Source organism: Sinohyriopsis cumingii, chromosome 11 (genome assembly GCF_028554795.1).
Source record: "Sinohyriopsis cumingii isolate HCF-2022 chromosome 11, ASM2855479v2, whole genome shotgun sequence".
In the NCBI taxonomy this organism is placed as follows: Eukaryota; Metazoa; Mollusca; class Bivalvia; order Unionida; family Unionidae; genus Sinohyriopsis; species Sinohyriopsis cumingii.
In genome coordinates, this window is record NC_142971.1 from 79,084,695 (window position 1) to 79,102,955 (window position 18,261).

General features: G+C 34.5%; 1 protein-coding gene across 2 annotated transcripts in view; it reads left to right on the forward strand.

Moving 5' to 3' along the window:
- The first annotated feature begins 875 nt into the window (after positions 1-875).
- Positions 876-18,261, forward strand: part of LOC149788810 (uncharacterized) — a 104,453-nt gene continuing 87,067 nt past the window's right edge. For both annotated transcript variants that reach the window (XR_016424254.1, XM_089974939.1), the window contains exons 1-3: positions 876-1,161; positions 6,008-6,155; positions 17,436-18,227. Coding sequence is in view for 1 of the 2 variants with exons in the window: in XM_089974939.1 (XP_089831065.1) it covers positions 6,083-6,155; positions 17,436-18,227 (865 nt within the window). In the remaining variant the exon portion in view is untranslated. The remainder of the gene's footprint in view (positions 1,162-6,007; positions 6,156-17,435; positions 18,228-18,261) is intronic.

The following is an 18,261-nucleotide window of genomic DNA, read 5'->3' on the forward strand; positions in this document are numbered from 1 at the left end:
TCCTGAACGCCGGTGTTTCAAGTGGACTAAGTAATATATTAGACCAAATGTGTCATATGAGCATATCTATTTATAGTATAAATGATGCTAGTCGTATTTTGAAAAATGGTGAAATAAATAAAGCAGCTGCATCAACTCTGATGATTTTATTGAAGGATTATATTTTATCGATCAGTAATAATCTGCATCAGCTTTGCTGGTGTCAACAACACAAAAGGAGAGCAAAACGTAAAAGAAAAATTTTAAACGGTGGCGTTTGTATGAATATCAACGAGGTGTTAAAAGCGACAGCAGGTAGATATGTTGTGTAAAACAGCATACAGTTGATTTAGGAGTTAAAGCAATAAATACATCATTAACAGTAGTAGTGATTCCAATACTATTTTGTGATGAGGTGATAATTTCATTGTAGTGAGAGAGTCAAGCTATAATCGCAGGATTGGCAGTGTTAGTGGTTCGACCAGATTGGGTGTCCTGACAGTAGTTCTGATAATACTATTTGGTGTGATGCTGAGTGCCGTTTGTTGTGGTAGCAACAGCGGCACTCTTAGTAGTGGTAGCTGCAGTAGTATTTGCTATTGTTGTAGTCATGGTCGTGGTGGTGGTGGTACCATTAGTAGAAAAGGAAAAGAAAGGAGAGGAGGAGGAGGATTTTAATTCACTGTAGCAGTATCTGGCAGATGGACAACTAGAAAGAAAGAAAGAAAGAAAGAAAGAAAGAAAGAAAGAAAGAAAGAAAAAAGATAGAAAGATAGATGCAAATATTCGAATTACTAAATTCAAAAGAAGAGAAAGACTTGTATGAAAAGGTCGAAGCTTTGTTTTCATAATTTGATCCTTGCTCATTCAAGTTTGTTTTTTATTTTAACTGCCTTGCTTAGTTTGAACAAAGCACGTGATTGATCGATACAATTCACGTTTATCCTGCAAATGTCCTTGAACTAATAATTCTCATCAGCATAATTTAGCCAGGTACGGAGTTACCTATTCAGTACCTAGCTAGCTTGTTGCTGCATGCTTCAGAAATTATGTGCATTGACTGGCGGGTTTGTTGATAGCGTCACAACTTTGCCTGGGAAGGTATATAAAAAAATACATGTCGAAATGTCAAACTCCAAATAATTCAGGAAGCTTACAGATTAAGCGATTTATATAAATTTTGTAAGTATCATTTTTATATGATTACTATACTATACAAACGCGCATTCATATTATACGTGTTTATAATAGGTGTTGGCCAGTTCTCAGCCAGGGTAAGTCTAACTGCATACAAACGTAGCCATGTTGCCCGTGTTTACAATTACTGTAACTTCTATTTAGTCAATGTATTTTGCAAATATTATTCTGACTACATAAATAGGCATTCCTACTACCGGTGTTCACGATTATGGAATCTCATATCCAGTCAGGGTATAACATGATATTGGAATGACATTACTTTGGAGAGTATTTATTATCCACTATTTACATATATACATATCATGGCCGAGTTCAGACTTTAAACAGATCTATCAACTTATAATCGTTATGGTAGAGATTGTAGTGGTGTACGGTGGTGATTCTAAAATTTGGGTTAAACCCCATAACAACATGTATACATTTGTTAAAATGACATTAATTTTGCAATTTTTTTAATATTTTGTGGACAAATTTTTGGGAGACTGAAAATTCTTTGAAATAATAGTTTGCAACACAATCAGCCAGGTATAGTGTAATCTGTTGTTACCTAACTTGTTCATGTATGTTACAAAAGTTCACTGCAGTGATTGGCGTGTTCGTTTTTCAAACGTCACAACTTCGCCTGGGAAGGTAGAAAAAGACATGTTGCCGAATGAGACATGGCAGCTATTTCAGGAACTTTACATTTTAAGGGATTTATAAATTTTGTAAGCATCAGTCTTTGTTTGATTGCTAAACTACACAAATGCACATTCATCTTACCTGTGTTCACAGAGGGTGTGGGGCAATTACCCGTCAGTATCGGACTAACTATATACAAAACCAATCATATTACCTGTATTCACAGTGGGTGTGGGGTAATTACCTGTCATATCAGGCATATTACCCGTATTGATATTTACGGTAAATATTGTCTAGTCAATGTTATTTTGCAAATATCAGTCGGGGGCCCCGAGTGGCCTAGTTGTCTCAAGTGCTCACTGTTCCAGATCACTGCCATCTCACTTTTCTGCGTGTTTTCTAGTGGGTATGTGATAAAGGTTGCCAGTAGATTCTCGTAGGGTCGGTAGTTCTTCTCGGACTTTTCCTGGGTTCTTTGTCCACCAGTAATAATTTTCGCCATGTATGGCCTATTCTGTACCGAAAATTTGCGTTAAACCCCATAACAACAACAGAAACAAATATCAGTCTGACTACAGAGATACACATTCATATAGCCCGTGTTCACATTTAAAGAAATGGATCAACTGTTAATGGAATGATATTACTTCCAGAGACATTTGTTTTCCAGTAATGACATAAATATAATGGTTGAGTTCAAACAACGATGAATAAACTTCCAATCGATTTGACAGAGACTTGAGTGTAGGACGGTAGTGAGCCTAATAAGTACTCTGGTGTATGCAATTTTGAAATGCCATTAATTTTGTAAGATTTGACATTGTGGAAACGAAAAAGAGTAACAGAGTATGGATAGGTAGTTATGATGCATTACATTTATTATGTGTGTGTTTAACTCGAAGTCTTTCTTAAGTTATAATGTTATTGTTTTCAAGTATATGAACTGAATTGAAATTCTGACGTACAACACATTTCATTCGCAGCAGTGTGGTAGAGTTTCTAGTGAATATTGTGTACGGCAGGTTTCATAGGTTACAATGTGGTACAGTTTCTAGTGAATATCGTCTACGAGACATTTCACTGATAGCAATGTGTACAGTTTCTAGTGACTATCGTGTACGACACATTTCATCTAGCAGTAAATGGTAAAGTTTCGAGTGGCTATCGTGTACGACTACGGGCGACTATAAGCAGCTGAAGATATACGACGGCTTGCTGTCATTATTTATAAAAAATGACCCGGATATGAGAGAAGATTGTGTATGAAAATTTATGTACATCATAATCTCTTGGTAGGCTTGTCGTTTGTATATAAATTTAGTTTTCTCTGACCGCTTTCAACCCTATCATCGGAAACAAATGTCCGATATTTTAGCCGATCTACACCTAGGCTGATAAATAAATAGTCGAGTGCATTGCAATAGACATGATAGAGACATATAGTGGCATTGCGAGTTTCTTCCCTTAGTATGCAGTGCCAACTAACCAATAGCGTGTAAAAGCGGCGGCGGCAGATGGTGTAGGCAACGGACTTCAAATGGATACTTTGTGGTTTTTAATATCGAACATCTCATTAAATACCAGAAAGAAGCCATTGCAAGTGTATTTGAGGAAAAGGATGTATTTGTGCAAACATGGACCAGCAGTGGAAAATCGTTTATTTATGAATCCGTTCCTGTTGTGTATACATCTTGTCTTGATAATGGAGGAACAGTATTCAGATTTGAACATCTTTATTTTAACTGGTTGTGGTGTCTTGTTATTGCATCCACTGAAATTCACAGACACGAAGCAATGAAATATCTGATTGATCCGCCAAGGTGCAGATAGGCTAACATATCTGAATCTTGACTTACGAAGTAGATCTTATCCCATGTTGGGTCTAAAAGTTGTCAAATTACAATGGTTGACTTACCCCATAATAACATTAAAAACTAATATTATCAAACACGGGATAGTAGTAGATAGGAGAAGCCAGAGGAACTCATGCACGGGATAAGAAATGTCAGAGGAACTCCAGCAGGGGAAGGAGATGTCAGAGGAACTCAACCTATGATAAATTGAACTCAACTGCTGTTAACCTGCTCAAAATGTCCAAGATGGTATCGGATGCTGTATCATAATACAGTATCTTCATCGCGTTCACATTAAAATGAGTCTGTCTTATTAGGTGGAAGTGTATAGACTCGAAAATAATGTGTTCAGTTGTCAGTTGTCAGTGTCCACCAGCAGGACGCCCAGTCTGGTCGCGGTTCGCTCCTCATGTGGTATACACGAGTCCGTTATACGTGTGGTCAGAACTCCGGTCGGTACAATGCAATCTAATCTCCACGATTAGTTTTATACGAGGGATGCCACTATCAAATGGTGGCTTAGATGTTCTAAAGTGTTCCTTCTACATCTTCTGTATATATAATATGTTGTTTACTAGATATTTAATAAGTCATTTTGAAACATATAAAAAACAACGGTTCATGCTTTGAATTACAATAAAGTTGATGCAAACCATACCAACAAATTTACATCAACAATATTAACTATTATTAAACTTTCATGTTTTTAAAATATTCGAGTAGAAATCAATTGCATAATGTCTGCGTGTGCATATTTAAAGCGTAAATATAATAACTGAAGCGTAAGTGGACCATCGTCTTTGTAGTCTTCTTTAGTTCGGATGTATAGATGAGTCCTGGTTGCACTATGGGTATAGGTCTAAACACCATTTACAACCGACTGCAGTATATTTCTATTATGTTTCTAATTATGAACATTGATTGGCCGATAGATGTAGATAGGTATTTCCACATACTTATAACCAAACCTATATATTCCACTATAAACCATACTTTGATGAAAGCTTCTGTGTAGAGAGAACAATATGAAACGCAGCATTTTTGTTTATCTGCATGTGCATGAAACATTGAGGAGCCATCAAACCAGGATGTAAAACCCGCTCTGACAGGATTTGACATGTATCTTCAAAGTGTTAGAAGCAAGCTCCAACGCGTATGAAGTATATTTGATCGCGTTAAAAGTATATTCTAACTTCTTAGACGCATGTTTTAAAGAGGTAGAGGCAAAGTATATAAAAAAATTATTACAACTCTTTCCTATATTACTGGCCTTTGATTGGTGTGACTTCACAGGTATGTTAACATGACTGGCTTTTGAAAGACGTGTGTGACTGCAGTGGTATGTATTTGTGTGACCGGCTTTTAATATTCAAGTGTGACTTCCAAGGCATGTGTTTACATGATCGGCCTTTGATAGACAGGTATGACTTCAAACGTATATTTTCACATGAACTGCCTTTTGTAGATATAGGTGTGACTTTAAACAAGTAAACATTTTGAATTGAAAGAGATTATTTTAAACTCTTTTGGCTACCCATTTCATTGTCATTAAAATTTTCCAGAGTTAAAAATATAAACGAAACAAAATGGAAAATGTTTTCAGCGGATTCTCTAGTGAATGCTTAATATATCTCTAATTCTTTATACCTTGATTTCAGTTCGAAATGACTCTGTAGTTAGATTCGAATTAATTACTAGGTCGACATGCGAGTGTACCTCCTACGCACGAGTGCATATACCACCGACTCTGTATAATTCTTTTTTATATATAGTTAGTTGTGATAGCGTTTGAAATGGTGCGTGCGTTTACCAGTCTACCCTGGTTCGAATCTCTGAAGAGTTAAAGAGATAATATCCTTGCAAAAATTCAAATTTGTTTAAGTGGGTATTCATATCTTAAATCTATATAGTAATTCGTGCTGGGGATTATTAATTCAGTGGCCTGTATGCAGATTCACCTTACAGTTTTTGTAGTGATTCATGCTGGATATTGACCGCACCGGTAGCCTAGTGGTTTGAGTGTCCGCCTCGGAAGCGAGAGGTCGTGGGTTCAAACCTCGGCGGAGTCATACCAAAGACTTACAAATAAGATACTAACGGCTACCTTACTTGGCGCCCAGCGTTAAGATGTTAGTGTTAGGACTGGTCGGCCTGGTGTCAGGATAATGTGACTGGATGGGACGTCATGCTACATGTCTGCAGCATGATGCCCCAGTGCTAGACATTACTATAAACTGCCACACTGCAGACATTGTAGCGATATGACTGAAATATTGTTCAAAGCTACGTTAAAAATCATAATCACACACACATGCTGGAGATTACTAATATAGTTCGTTCCCTTTCTTTTGCAGCCGAGTCCTATCGTTGGCAGTGTGTTAGGTTTACAATTTATTTCTCCAAGATTCACAGTCAATTAAAACGTCACGATGGCCGAATCAGGATCACATTATGCTGCTTGCAGGTTGGTCGAAGACAGGACTCTGAAACTACGAACGGAAGGTATGTGATAGTTACAATGAATACAACAACTCTGACACTGATAACGCGATCCACCCTAAACGTTAAACGTAGAAAAGTAGCATTTTGAAGTATCCTTTTAAATTCACCAGTATAATGTTAATTATGTCTATTAACTTGCACATGAACGGAATTTATTCCTTTTTATACCGAAAAATTGTATCAATTTTATTATCAAGTTTGACGCAGCTTATTTCAATGTTGTCATCACTTGATGCGGTATATAAATGTTCATGTTTTCTAGAATATTGTCTGATATATTTTTGGTTTAAAATTGATAAACCAACATTTTATTCTCCTGAATGTTATATTGTACCACATTTATCTTTAACCACACGCTTATCCCATCCAAACTTGTAAACAAATACACATTATCAATTAATACTCACATTGTTATTTTTATTTGAAATATTTGAATTTTCACAATATTGTAATGAGTCATTATTATAATATGCATACTATTTCCATTTAATTTTTGATCTTCTAAATGTAAAATGAAGATTATTATTTAGGTCCAGTAACTGTACTGTAACTTTAATATATTTTGGGAACTGCAATCTCCACGGAGCTTCAATGGACAATCCGTTAATTATCAAACTGTAAATGATTGTGCTTGGCACCTTTAAATCAAGTAAAACGTGACTGTGCTCTTTATATATAAATACAGCCATGGTTATGCATGTTAGAAAATAAATCAGTGTGCCTATCATTGCCAGGTTAAGCAAAGTTACGAAAGTTCATCTATCAATATTAGCGAAAATATTTGATATAAAAAAAAATGTCGATGAATTTAAAATACCATATGTCCAAAATATGATTTATGTACAATTTATGATGTCATAAATCAGTTTACGAGAACACATATTCACGTTTCGGTTATCCGACATATTTTCAATGTGTGATATTATACATTTAAATATTTGTCATAAAATCATTTTTTGATATCGTAAAATAATATATTATAACTTCGAATAATTGATATAATAAAAATGTCAAATGTATTTAAACGAATAAATCTAGATTATACATAAATTTTACCAGCATTATATTCTTTAAAGTCTCAAACTCGGAATGAAATACAAAAAAAATCTTTAATTTGTTTATTATTTATTTATTTATTTATTCATTTATTTATTATTGAGACTTCATCTATTTCAAAGTTTCTTTTGTGGCCTCAAGTTTTGTTCTGGAAAGCGAAAGTAACTAAATAACAAGTTCAAGTATACGAGATCAATGGTAGACTGAAAGAAAAGGTAGATAAACTACAACAAGCATAAATAAATTACTAGATCAATATTCAACGAAATTCTTATTATATATATATATATATATATATATATATATATATATATATATATATATATATATATAAGTAGCACTGAGTAGAGGAAAAAATCACGCTCCCTACGACAAAAATAAGAAATACTGATACATGTAAAATAGGACACACTACAAAAACCCAAATCAATTTGTCACAGTTCTAATGTTAAAAAGGTCTATTGCATACAACTTTAAAACTTCTTCAATTATTAGCAAAGTCGTCCATACCACAAATCTTGATAATTTTGCGGAAAATTTGAATATTTGGTTTCTGAAATAAAAATAAGGAAAACATATTCTCATGAAAATGAAAAAGTTGCAAAAAGGAACCCGCTTTCACAACCAAGATCGTGAATTATAGAAGATTCTGTAGCCAGATAGATTAGGCCGCTCTTCTCCATTTCACAAACTAACATAAGTGTTTGCACAAATGGTCTTATGCTTGAAGCAGAAGAAAATCTTTCACGTTTCGCAAACATATTTCTTCAGAAAATTTCGTACGTCTAAGAAAAGAATTTGGGTAAGCCCTTCTTTCGTGTGGAGGCTTTGGGAATGAGTATACGTATGGATTTATTTTTAGAGTAGGGGAATACCCGACCATCTTCAATCATAATGACTGATAGCATGTTCTTGGGTAAGATACTTTACTCCATTTGTCTCCGTATTACATGTGTATTTGTAGACGGCATTCCGATTACCTACACGCACACTCCAACACACACCCTCCATTCTCGGCAATTCACGATCCGAAACTTTCCTTGTCATCTACCCATCCTCTTGAAACAAGATACCCAGTATGATAATCCTCTCTTACTCAGTTTAACAATTCAAGATACAAGAACAAAGGAATGACGGACAGACAGAAACGAAAATCAGTCTTGCGAAGTCGCTCTACCCCAATTGTTTGAGTATTAAATAAGTTACTTGTGTTGCTGTGCGTAAAAAACACCAAATCATACTAAACAAATATCTGGCCAAACGTGCAGATGGTTTTCAAAACAGAAAGTTCACTGACCTTTAATTTGCTACACAATATCATTTTCTGGTGGCAGACAAATATGATTATAATTAAGACGAAAGAGAAATGGAACATTGCTTTTCGCACAAATATTTTTTTTTTTTATATTTGAAACAATGGTGCACAAATCATGTATTTTGTCATAAAACATCCCTGAAACACTTTAAAACTGCATAACACAGAAAGCGTCGGTTAGCCGTTAAAAGCCCCCACCACCACCCCTCGAACATAAAGAAAACACAGGAAGGATAAGATTAACAGCAACATTAGAGAAATAATAGAATTAACGAGCATCGTACATGACCATATTAAAAACGATAATGATTAAACAAATTTGGTGGCAATGATGTAGGTACTGTTATACTTGTGACGATTATTTTGATAAATAACTTGATAATGATGACAATGACGAGGAGGAGGATGACATTTTTTTAAAAATGTTCCTCAGTTATTTCGATACCCAACTCGTAAATCTAAAGTTCCAGTTATTTGTTCTTGTTAAAGTTTAGAATCCAGTCTGTTGTTGTTGTTGTTGTTGTAGTGTTTAACGCCATTTTTCAGTACAAGATAGGCTGTACATGGCGGTCAGTATTAATGGATGCAATCTGTGAATAAACAGTGTACGTTACACTTGATAACCCCATTGCCCTGACATTCGGTTCCCATGAGTACCACACAGTACAGCAGTACTATGAATTGTGCAATAAAATGCCACTGGAGAAAATCACACCCTTTGAAAAATGCAGCACACTTAGTTTAGATTGCATATGGTGCTTACAGTAGTTATGATGCAGAATGAAAGATTTTTCAAAATTCTTTGGTTCAATCGGCACGTAATTATTTTGTTGCGGCGATGGAACACAGGTCTGACTATGTTAAAAGGTTGAAGGCCATACGTCACTATATCCTGGTGACGTAACAATGAACAGCCTCTGAGCCGACAAGTAGACTGGATCCCTGTCGTACTTCAACAACTGGAGGAGCACTTGTCAGCCTTGACCTTTCCTAACACATGGTCACGAACACTGTATCTAATGTAAACAAAATGGACGATGCGTAGATGATCACGCAATTTCTATGCCCTGATGCAAATGAAATAAAATTATTGGAGAAAATAATATGTGAAACTTTAGATCTAATATTGCATGGTTTTGCGTTTTAACTGTTTAACTAGGGAATGTGTTAAAAATTGGAGGGAAGATATGGAACAGAGCAATGACATTAAGGATGTTAAAAAATAAAAACGGTTATGTTATATATATCTACTGACAATAGCTTGTTCACACGTTTAAAGTGCTATATTTAACAGATTTTGCATTGCAGGACACAAAATGTTTTACGTAACAGTAATTTTCGTTTATTTTATATATCTACCACCACCCTAACGCATTCTGTAAACAATGAATATAGGTGTTGACTTTTACGAAGGGACATGTATAATGTCAATCATTTGGACAGAAATAAATTAAGGGAAAAACAATGGAAGCTTTACACATTTTCTTTTATTTTATGCAGTAAATTATATTGCTTGATACAGTTCATTGCAAAATGATATATCAGTGAAAAAGTCAGTATTAACGTTACTGTTGCTAGGTTTAAATACGCCCTGTAGGCATATACCTAAAATATTGATCTAATATATGGGAATACGATTCGACACTGAAAATTCAGTCTACTACACATAAAAAATCCTTGAAAAAATATCTAGAATGAAAAGTTTTAACTGTGCAAGTTATAAAAGTAATTTGCATGAATTATTGTGATGCTGGTTTTTAAGTTGAAGACTTAAACATTTAATTTAATACCTAAATAGAAAAATCATCTGTAAAATAAAGCAACAATAAATGAAAACGTTAAATAATCAAATATTAAGAAATGGAAGTCCACATGATTAACTTGCTTTCATAGATGTCTCCAACTTTAGACATTGGTCTACCTTAATGAGATGCAGCTATCACCAACATATAGACAAGCATGACACCAGAAATGTAGACCATAGTGATGGTGCAGTTGTATTCCCTGTAAAGATGGGGAAGCATATTACAATGTAACAGCACTCTATTCAAACCTTAACCAGTCACAAGGGAACAATAAGTCACTGCAAGCTTCAGTTTAGGAGTCATAGTCATAGACCCTAGTGATGGTACATTTGTATTCTCTATGGAGGATGTACTCTAGTGATGGTACAGTTGTATTTCCTGGGAAGGTGGATTCATAGTCATAGACCCTAGTGATTGAACAGTTGTAGACCCTGAGGAGTCATTGAGCCAAAGCTGGTACAGTTGTATTTCCTGGGAAGATGGAGTCAGTCATAGACCCTAGTGATTGTACAGTTGTATTTCCTGGAAATATGGAGCAACAGTCTTAGACCCTAGTGATGGTACAGTTGTACTGTCTGGGAAGGTCGCATCATAGACTCTAGTGATGTTACAACTATTTACCCCGAGAGGGTGGCGTGCATTACAGTGAATCAGCACTCTGTTCAAATGTAGTATAATAGGTTTAAGAAACAACAACAACAACAACAACAAGACATTAAATATACCACAGTATGTGGTCCATGTAACCAAGGTATTTACCATACAATGTCGACAGGTTTTGTAACTTTGTATCATTGATTATATAAACTCTGTAGATAAATCCCAAGGAAAGTGCAAACATACCATTACGATGAACCATATTCTTGTAGAATACATAGTTAAATTCAGTTTCAAGGTTTTCATCCAGCCCAAAACCTTTTTCTCTCCATTCACATGTTACTGTGTAGTTTTTCTGTTATGCATTAGAGTGGAGAACAGGGGGTGGGGAGTAATGGAAAGCAGAAAGATGAAATTGTGTACCATATTAAATTTATTTAGAAAACAGGATTATTAACCCTTTTTATCATTGTTTTCTTATGTCACTAATGACTAATCTGTGGAAATTCATCGTTGATCTAGATTTAATAGGACACTGTTTTACTTACATAAGAATGTTTACATATGCAAATTATTGCACCAGGGGAGGTTCAGGGCCCTGAGTGGCCGAGTGGTCTAAAGCGCTCTTCGTTACGGATCACTGCCATCTCACCTCTGTCTGCGGCGGTTCGAGTCTAAGATTCAGCCAATGTGGGCATGTGAGAAAGCTTGCCAGTAGCTTCTCGTGGGTCGGTGGTTCTTTCCGGGGTTTTCCGGGTTCTTCCTCCACCATTAATACTGGCCGCCATGTATAGCCTATCGTGCTGAAAAATGGCGTTAAACCCCACAACAACAACAACAACCAGGGGAGGTTCACAATTTCATATACTAATAGTATTGGTATATGAATTTGCTTTATACCAACACTTTAAATGCCATATTATTTATAATGCATGTGGTGCATATATATATATATATATATATATATATATATATATATATATATATATATATATATATATATATATTTATATATATATAAATATATATATATATATATATATATATATATATATATATATATATATATATATTTATATATATATATATATATAACAAAGATTTTTAAATGACCCAAATCATGGCATGTTTTAGAATGCATTCATCTAGCACAGCAATGATATTATAGCCTTATGATTTGGTGAAATTGAAGCAAGTTGTTTTGGAACAAAAAAGAAATATATTTCCATGCTAGCCACATAATAATGTCATTCTGCTTTATTGGTACTTAATACATGGAAAGGAAACATTTACCAAGGTGAAGTTAAGGGAATGTCATTAATAGTGTAGCATACATATGCTGATTTTGCAGCTCAGAGGGAAACATTTTTGTTCCTAGAAAGTAAAATATGTTAAATTTTGTACGATAACATAAAATCTATTGAATTAATCCACCTTTGTATAGCAACATATATGCACCTTGCCTGCATCAATTAGTTGGTTCTAAATGGAGCCAACAGTTATTGTCAAAAAGTCAAATTAAATATTTTACTAAATGTGTACAAATTTGAATGGCATGGAAACCTATTCAGGTCATTCATATATTATAGCAAAATATGCTTATACATGCTATTTGTCTGACATAAGTGATTGCTGATTAACCATGTAAGCACATTTTTCTTGAAATAAAGCTAATTAAAAGTTTTCAATAGGTGTACAAAATTAAATGACAAGAAAAGAGTCACCTGAACTTAAACATATATTAATGCCTACTGAATATATCTAAATAACTGATATTGCCTGGTTTGATTAAATTTATTTTTTGTTTTTGTTATTTTTATTTTTCGTTGATAGATTGCTTACATGTAAATGGAAAAAAGGTTTTGGTATTAAATAAATGTCCAATAATATTTTTTTTTTTTTAAATGAAATGAATAGCTATAATGACTTCAATTTCTAATCAGATTATCTGTATGTTATAAATATGCCTAATAATTTCATTTTTCTGCTTCCAATGATTTTGACTTAATCTTCATTTCAAGGTTGTGTGCAAGAATTCAAAGTCTCAACAGTTTAAAAATGGGTAAATGAAGAAAATTTACCCAACAGGGCATGCAAGTGTAATCAGGTTATTTCCTTTAAGGTTAATATGCCCATCAAATGCCATTTGTCAACCAGAAATGATTTTTATTAATGTTGCTTATAATGCTTTTCCAAACATATAAAAAAGATAAAGTGTATACAAATAATTTAAAAGCAAAGTCAGTTACTGGAAGCAAATCAGGTCTTTGAACTCACTCATAATATATAAATGTCCAGTCTGTTTCTGTCTGACTTAATGATTGTTTTAAATAGGACGCTTACAAGTTATAACCAGAATGATGAATGGACAGCCCCAAACCAATATGAATCTTCCTTGGGTAGAGACCTAAATTATGAGTGCAATTTATGTAATGCATTGTACATATTATATTGAAAGATAAATATTTCAATCCTACAATTAATTACTTTGGATGCTCTTGTGGTATTAGTAACTACTGTGTATTGCTAGAGATAAATACCAGATTGAGTCATTGTGAATTATGTATGTCAATAGAATGAAATGGCTTCCAAACATCCCCAATGAGAAGTGGTTTGGAAAAAAATGATGGAGTAAAACAACTTCCTTGGAAATAGCTACATTAATTAATGTTCTTTGTTTCTTTATAGAAAGGTTTAGTAGGGCCAAGCACATGAGGTTCCTGTTGTTAGTTAAATTAAAAAATGTATACCCCACCAAAATAATGACCACAACAAAGATGGTTCTCTCAGCTTACCTTTATTTTCTTAATTGAAAGTATGAGTGCAATTAATATATATGATAAAAATATTATTGTGTGAATTATTTTTTTTATTGTTTGATTAGGAAATAAAATATTTAGTAACATTTGAGTTCTCTAACAGACCATATGGTCTCCACAAGTGTTAATTGGTAACCTGATTTGTACTAATAAGACTTCTGTACTACTGAGTTGATTTCAAGTTGAATTATCTTTTTATTTTATGGTGAAGACAAAGTTATCATCAAAAAGTACATATACAGTTTCTCAATTCCTCCATGTCAATGTATCGTATTGTAAAAAGTTATCTCCCTTCATCACTGCTGATAACAAGCATGTTACATATATTCTGTAAACGATAGTATGTAAAATGGACTTGTTTAATTGGATCTGGGAAAGAGGGGAAAACATTTTATTAACTAGTCCAAGAATAATACCAAAAAAAAACTTGTATCAAAGTATTATGTACCTATGTTTTGATTAGAATTGGCAATGGAATTGTATTTAAAACATAGTATCTGACACTAAGGTATTTTCAGAACAGTTTGGTGTGGAGATTGGGGATGAGATATTCTTTAGAGTGTGCTCTTCTTTGCTACAATGGGTGGAAATTCATTCTCAAACAGTAAATAAAACACAGACTATTAACTTTGCTTTCATGATATGTTGTGGCTCAAAAGCCATTTTTCAGTACAAGATAGACTATATGTGTTGGCCATTATAACTAGTGTAGGAAGAATTTCGGTAAACTCTGGTCAAACCCACTAACCAACCAAAAGCTACTGGCACGATTTCTCACATACCCACAATAGTCGAGTCTGAAATTCACACCTAAATGGTCAGAGATGAGATGGCAATGATCGGTAATGTAGAGCTATGTTGGTAACTCAGCCACCTGGGTCATCCTAATGATCTCCCGTGATTCAAATTTGTACTTGAACTTCAATAAATATGAAAATACTTTAAGTGATTTAATTTGGGGAAGACTGAATAATTTCTTTGGAATAAAACTTAACGAAGTCAGAATACAATAATGGCAAGGGTTGTAAAAAGGCACAGACACTTAATTTCGGGGTAAACAGATGTGTACACTCACCAATTAACTGTTAATTGGTGAGTGTACACATTAGTTTACCCCGAAATCAAATGCCTGTGTAAAAAGGCACCAATTAGCCACATGGACTCCAGTTATTATTAGAATACAACACGTGGGTTTAAGATATTCTCGTAGCTGCGCTCATCCTAGTCACTAAAACGCTTAAGGCATTTAATGCATGCAAAAACGTCTAAAGGGTATAAGAATATAACCCGTCTTTACAGTAAGCAAATTTGAAATCGTTGACAACATTCACATAAGCTGCTGCACACTTTATGCTCTGTTTTGCAACATGAGCATTCTGGACATGAAATGAATGTGCAGTCTTATAATTTGTAATATAAATAATGGATAATGGAAATTAATTTTTTTTTATTGAGATTGTATGAACAAACCTGTGCTCGAAGTGTGCTACGAAAGACGACCACCATTTTCGAAAGAGCGTCGGTAACTACCAAGCATCTGAGAGCGAGGCTAAACCGCCAAATAGTCGGGTTCTTGATTATTAACCTTTGATTCAATATGGCCCGGAGGTTCCAATGAACGTGGGTTTTGTATTAATGCGCTGAGAGACGCCCAATGTTAAAGAGGCGCGAGCTATGAGGAACGCGTAGCCGGATTTTGTAGCAGACGACAGGAATCACGGAGAGTGCAGAAGTTTACATGCAAACAGGACTTTTCTTTGAAGTAGTCAGGGTAGTATACACATGTAATGCTGAACATCATTCGCACATATTGGAGGATGATATATCCTACATATTTATCGATTATCATTTTTTTTTACAAACTATTGTTTTAAGTTCCACGGGTAATATTAGGCCTGCGTGTTTCCGTCAGTAAAATGAAATATATGGGCTACACCCATTTCCATTCGATTAATTTTTAGAAGGAAACGAGTGTTTTCAGTAACTGTTCTCTGTTCACTGATTTTAACTAGTGCCTTAAATGAATGCAGATTCATTATATTTTCGAAAGAAAAAGTTTATGGGTTTTTAAAAATAATTTTTACATATAATTAGTTATTATTCGCCTGACATTCTATCCTTCATGTAACTTTTCCCTGGGTTTTTAAAATAGAAAATATAGTTTCAATTTACTGTCATACCTTGTGCATGATTTTATTTGATAATTTGATTTTATTTGGTAATTTTACCTAACAACAATCAACAGGTTTAATTTTGTATATGTTAAACATTTGTCATAATCTTAGCTTGTTCCAGTTTTCACCGAAAGCCTGAAAATTGAACTTAATATTGTGTAGGTCTCGATCCCGTAGATAAGAACTGACCTATATGCAAACATTAGTTGTGTTTGTCTTTAGATTTATGTTTTATAGCCAGCAAGTAACGTTATGCCATTTGTATGTGGTTATAAGGTGGTAAATACCTAGAGCTAAGGCTACTGTAGTATGGGCTATTTCGAATTTGAATTTTCATGCATACTGTAGGTATATGGTGTCGATCTCAATGGTTTCCAAGTTATCATGCAGGGTCACAAAATAAATCCATTAGAGTAGGGACGGTCTGTGTGGTCGAAATAAGTTACAAACATGAATCTCCTTTTTCATGAACGCCAGGTTCTGAATATTCCCAATTAATTACCCAAGGATGAAGTCTGTTTATAGGTAGGGATTTGCCATCCTTGTAAGTGCCGGTTGTATGTGTAAATTTGTCTTTCCGTGCCGAATAAGTGTGTATTATGCGTATAGGGTGGGTTTCTCAATAGTTTTTATGACATGACCCAGGGGATGATTTTTTAGGGTGGGGATAGACCCCGGGCTGTCACATCATGATGTTTCGTGTTGATACTTGGGCCATAAATCACGTATGTCAACTTCTCATGCGTTACTTTAAATTTATGTAAATTCACTGCCACCTGTTTATCCCTCCTTTACTTTGACCGATGTTATTTTTCAGTTTATTTTATATTCAAGCATATTGTCTTATAATATTTACATCAGATTGAAGTAGCAGAGCTCAAACTCGATTACCGTTTATTTACTACTGTTTTTCTTGCTCAATTAAGCCAGTAGGTATGAGCATCACGTATAAATGTTTGCCTGCTGCGAGTGAATAACGGATATATTTCATCTCGTTGACGAAAAACTTGTTATTTTTTAGATTCGAAACTGGTGAAAATAACAGTTTTTCAACCAGCTTATGAAAGATATCCGTTATTCACTCGTTTGAAGCAAATAGTCTCTATCTACTGACTAAAAGTGGGAAAAAAATACGTATCTCACTCTATTCAGTAATGACTTATTAAAGTTATTAACTGAAAAAATCCATGAAGTGTATTCCTTGCAGATACGAATATTATGGTACTATTATTATTATTATTAGTAGTAGTAGTAGTAGTAGTACTAGTAGTATTTGTATTGTTGTAGTTGCAAAATAATATGAAATAGCAATTATACTAATAGCAATAATAATACAAATAATACGACTATTACGATAATGGTGGTGATGGCTAAATTTATGACAGTTGACTATTGTTTTAGGTCAGAAATGAGTGTATAGATATTTACACGTTTATTTTGCATTGTTTACTGTAAGTATATATGTCTGTATTTTGTGTATTCCGTTTCCTTACGTCTGAAATTTTTATCCACAGCTGGGCGTGAACCCGACTACAATGGCGTTGTGGTGACAGAAGACAAGTTGCTGGTCATAGACAGGAATGCGTGTAATCTCCGTCTTTACAGACTCCATGACGGCAAACTGATGTCTACATCACACGAACTGGAGTCCAGTCCCATGGGTGTCTGTCTTATTAGCAAGACGGAAGTTGCTGTGTGTCTGAGGGACAGTACGATTGTAATCATGTCATTGAAATCTATACATGACGTAAAACGGGTCAAAACATTAAAAGTAAGGACAGGAATTAGTGAATGTTATTCAGTGGCAAAATTGAATTCAGACAAACTCGTTGTCAGCGGTTGGAAATTGGACGGCTGGATGTTTTACTGGTGTGTTGTAAACCTTACAGATGGACGTGTAGACTCAACTCACATGGTCTGTCATGTGGGCCTTGGTAATGTTAGTCACATGGCCGTAAAAGACAACACTGTCTACATCTCGTGTCGGACTTTAGACTCCACTACTACTACTGGTGTGTATGCATATGATATTTTTAATCCACACACACCAAAGTTTCTGTATCAACATGATGGATTTAGACCGACCTCAATAATGGTTGATAGGAGGAATTTCATTTACGTGTGTGACAGTTGGAACTCTAACAGGATTCATCAGCTGACAGACAGCGGTCAACTAGTGACCATACACACAGTGTCATCAAGTCCCTATAGAATATTCTATGATGACCAGCATGGAGTTATGTACACCACAAGGAGGGACAGTAATGTGATAACAGTGTACAGACTGGAGTATTCACATCAACCAGGTATGAATGATTTCAATTTACCTCTAAAAACAAT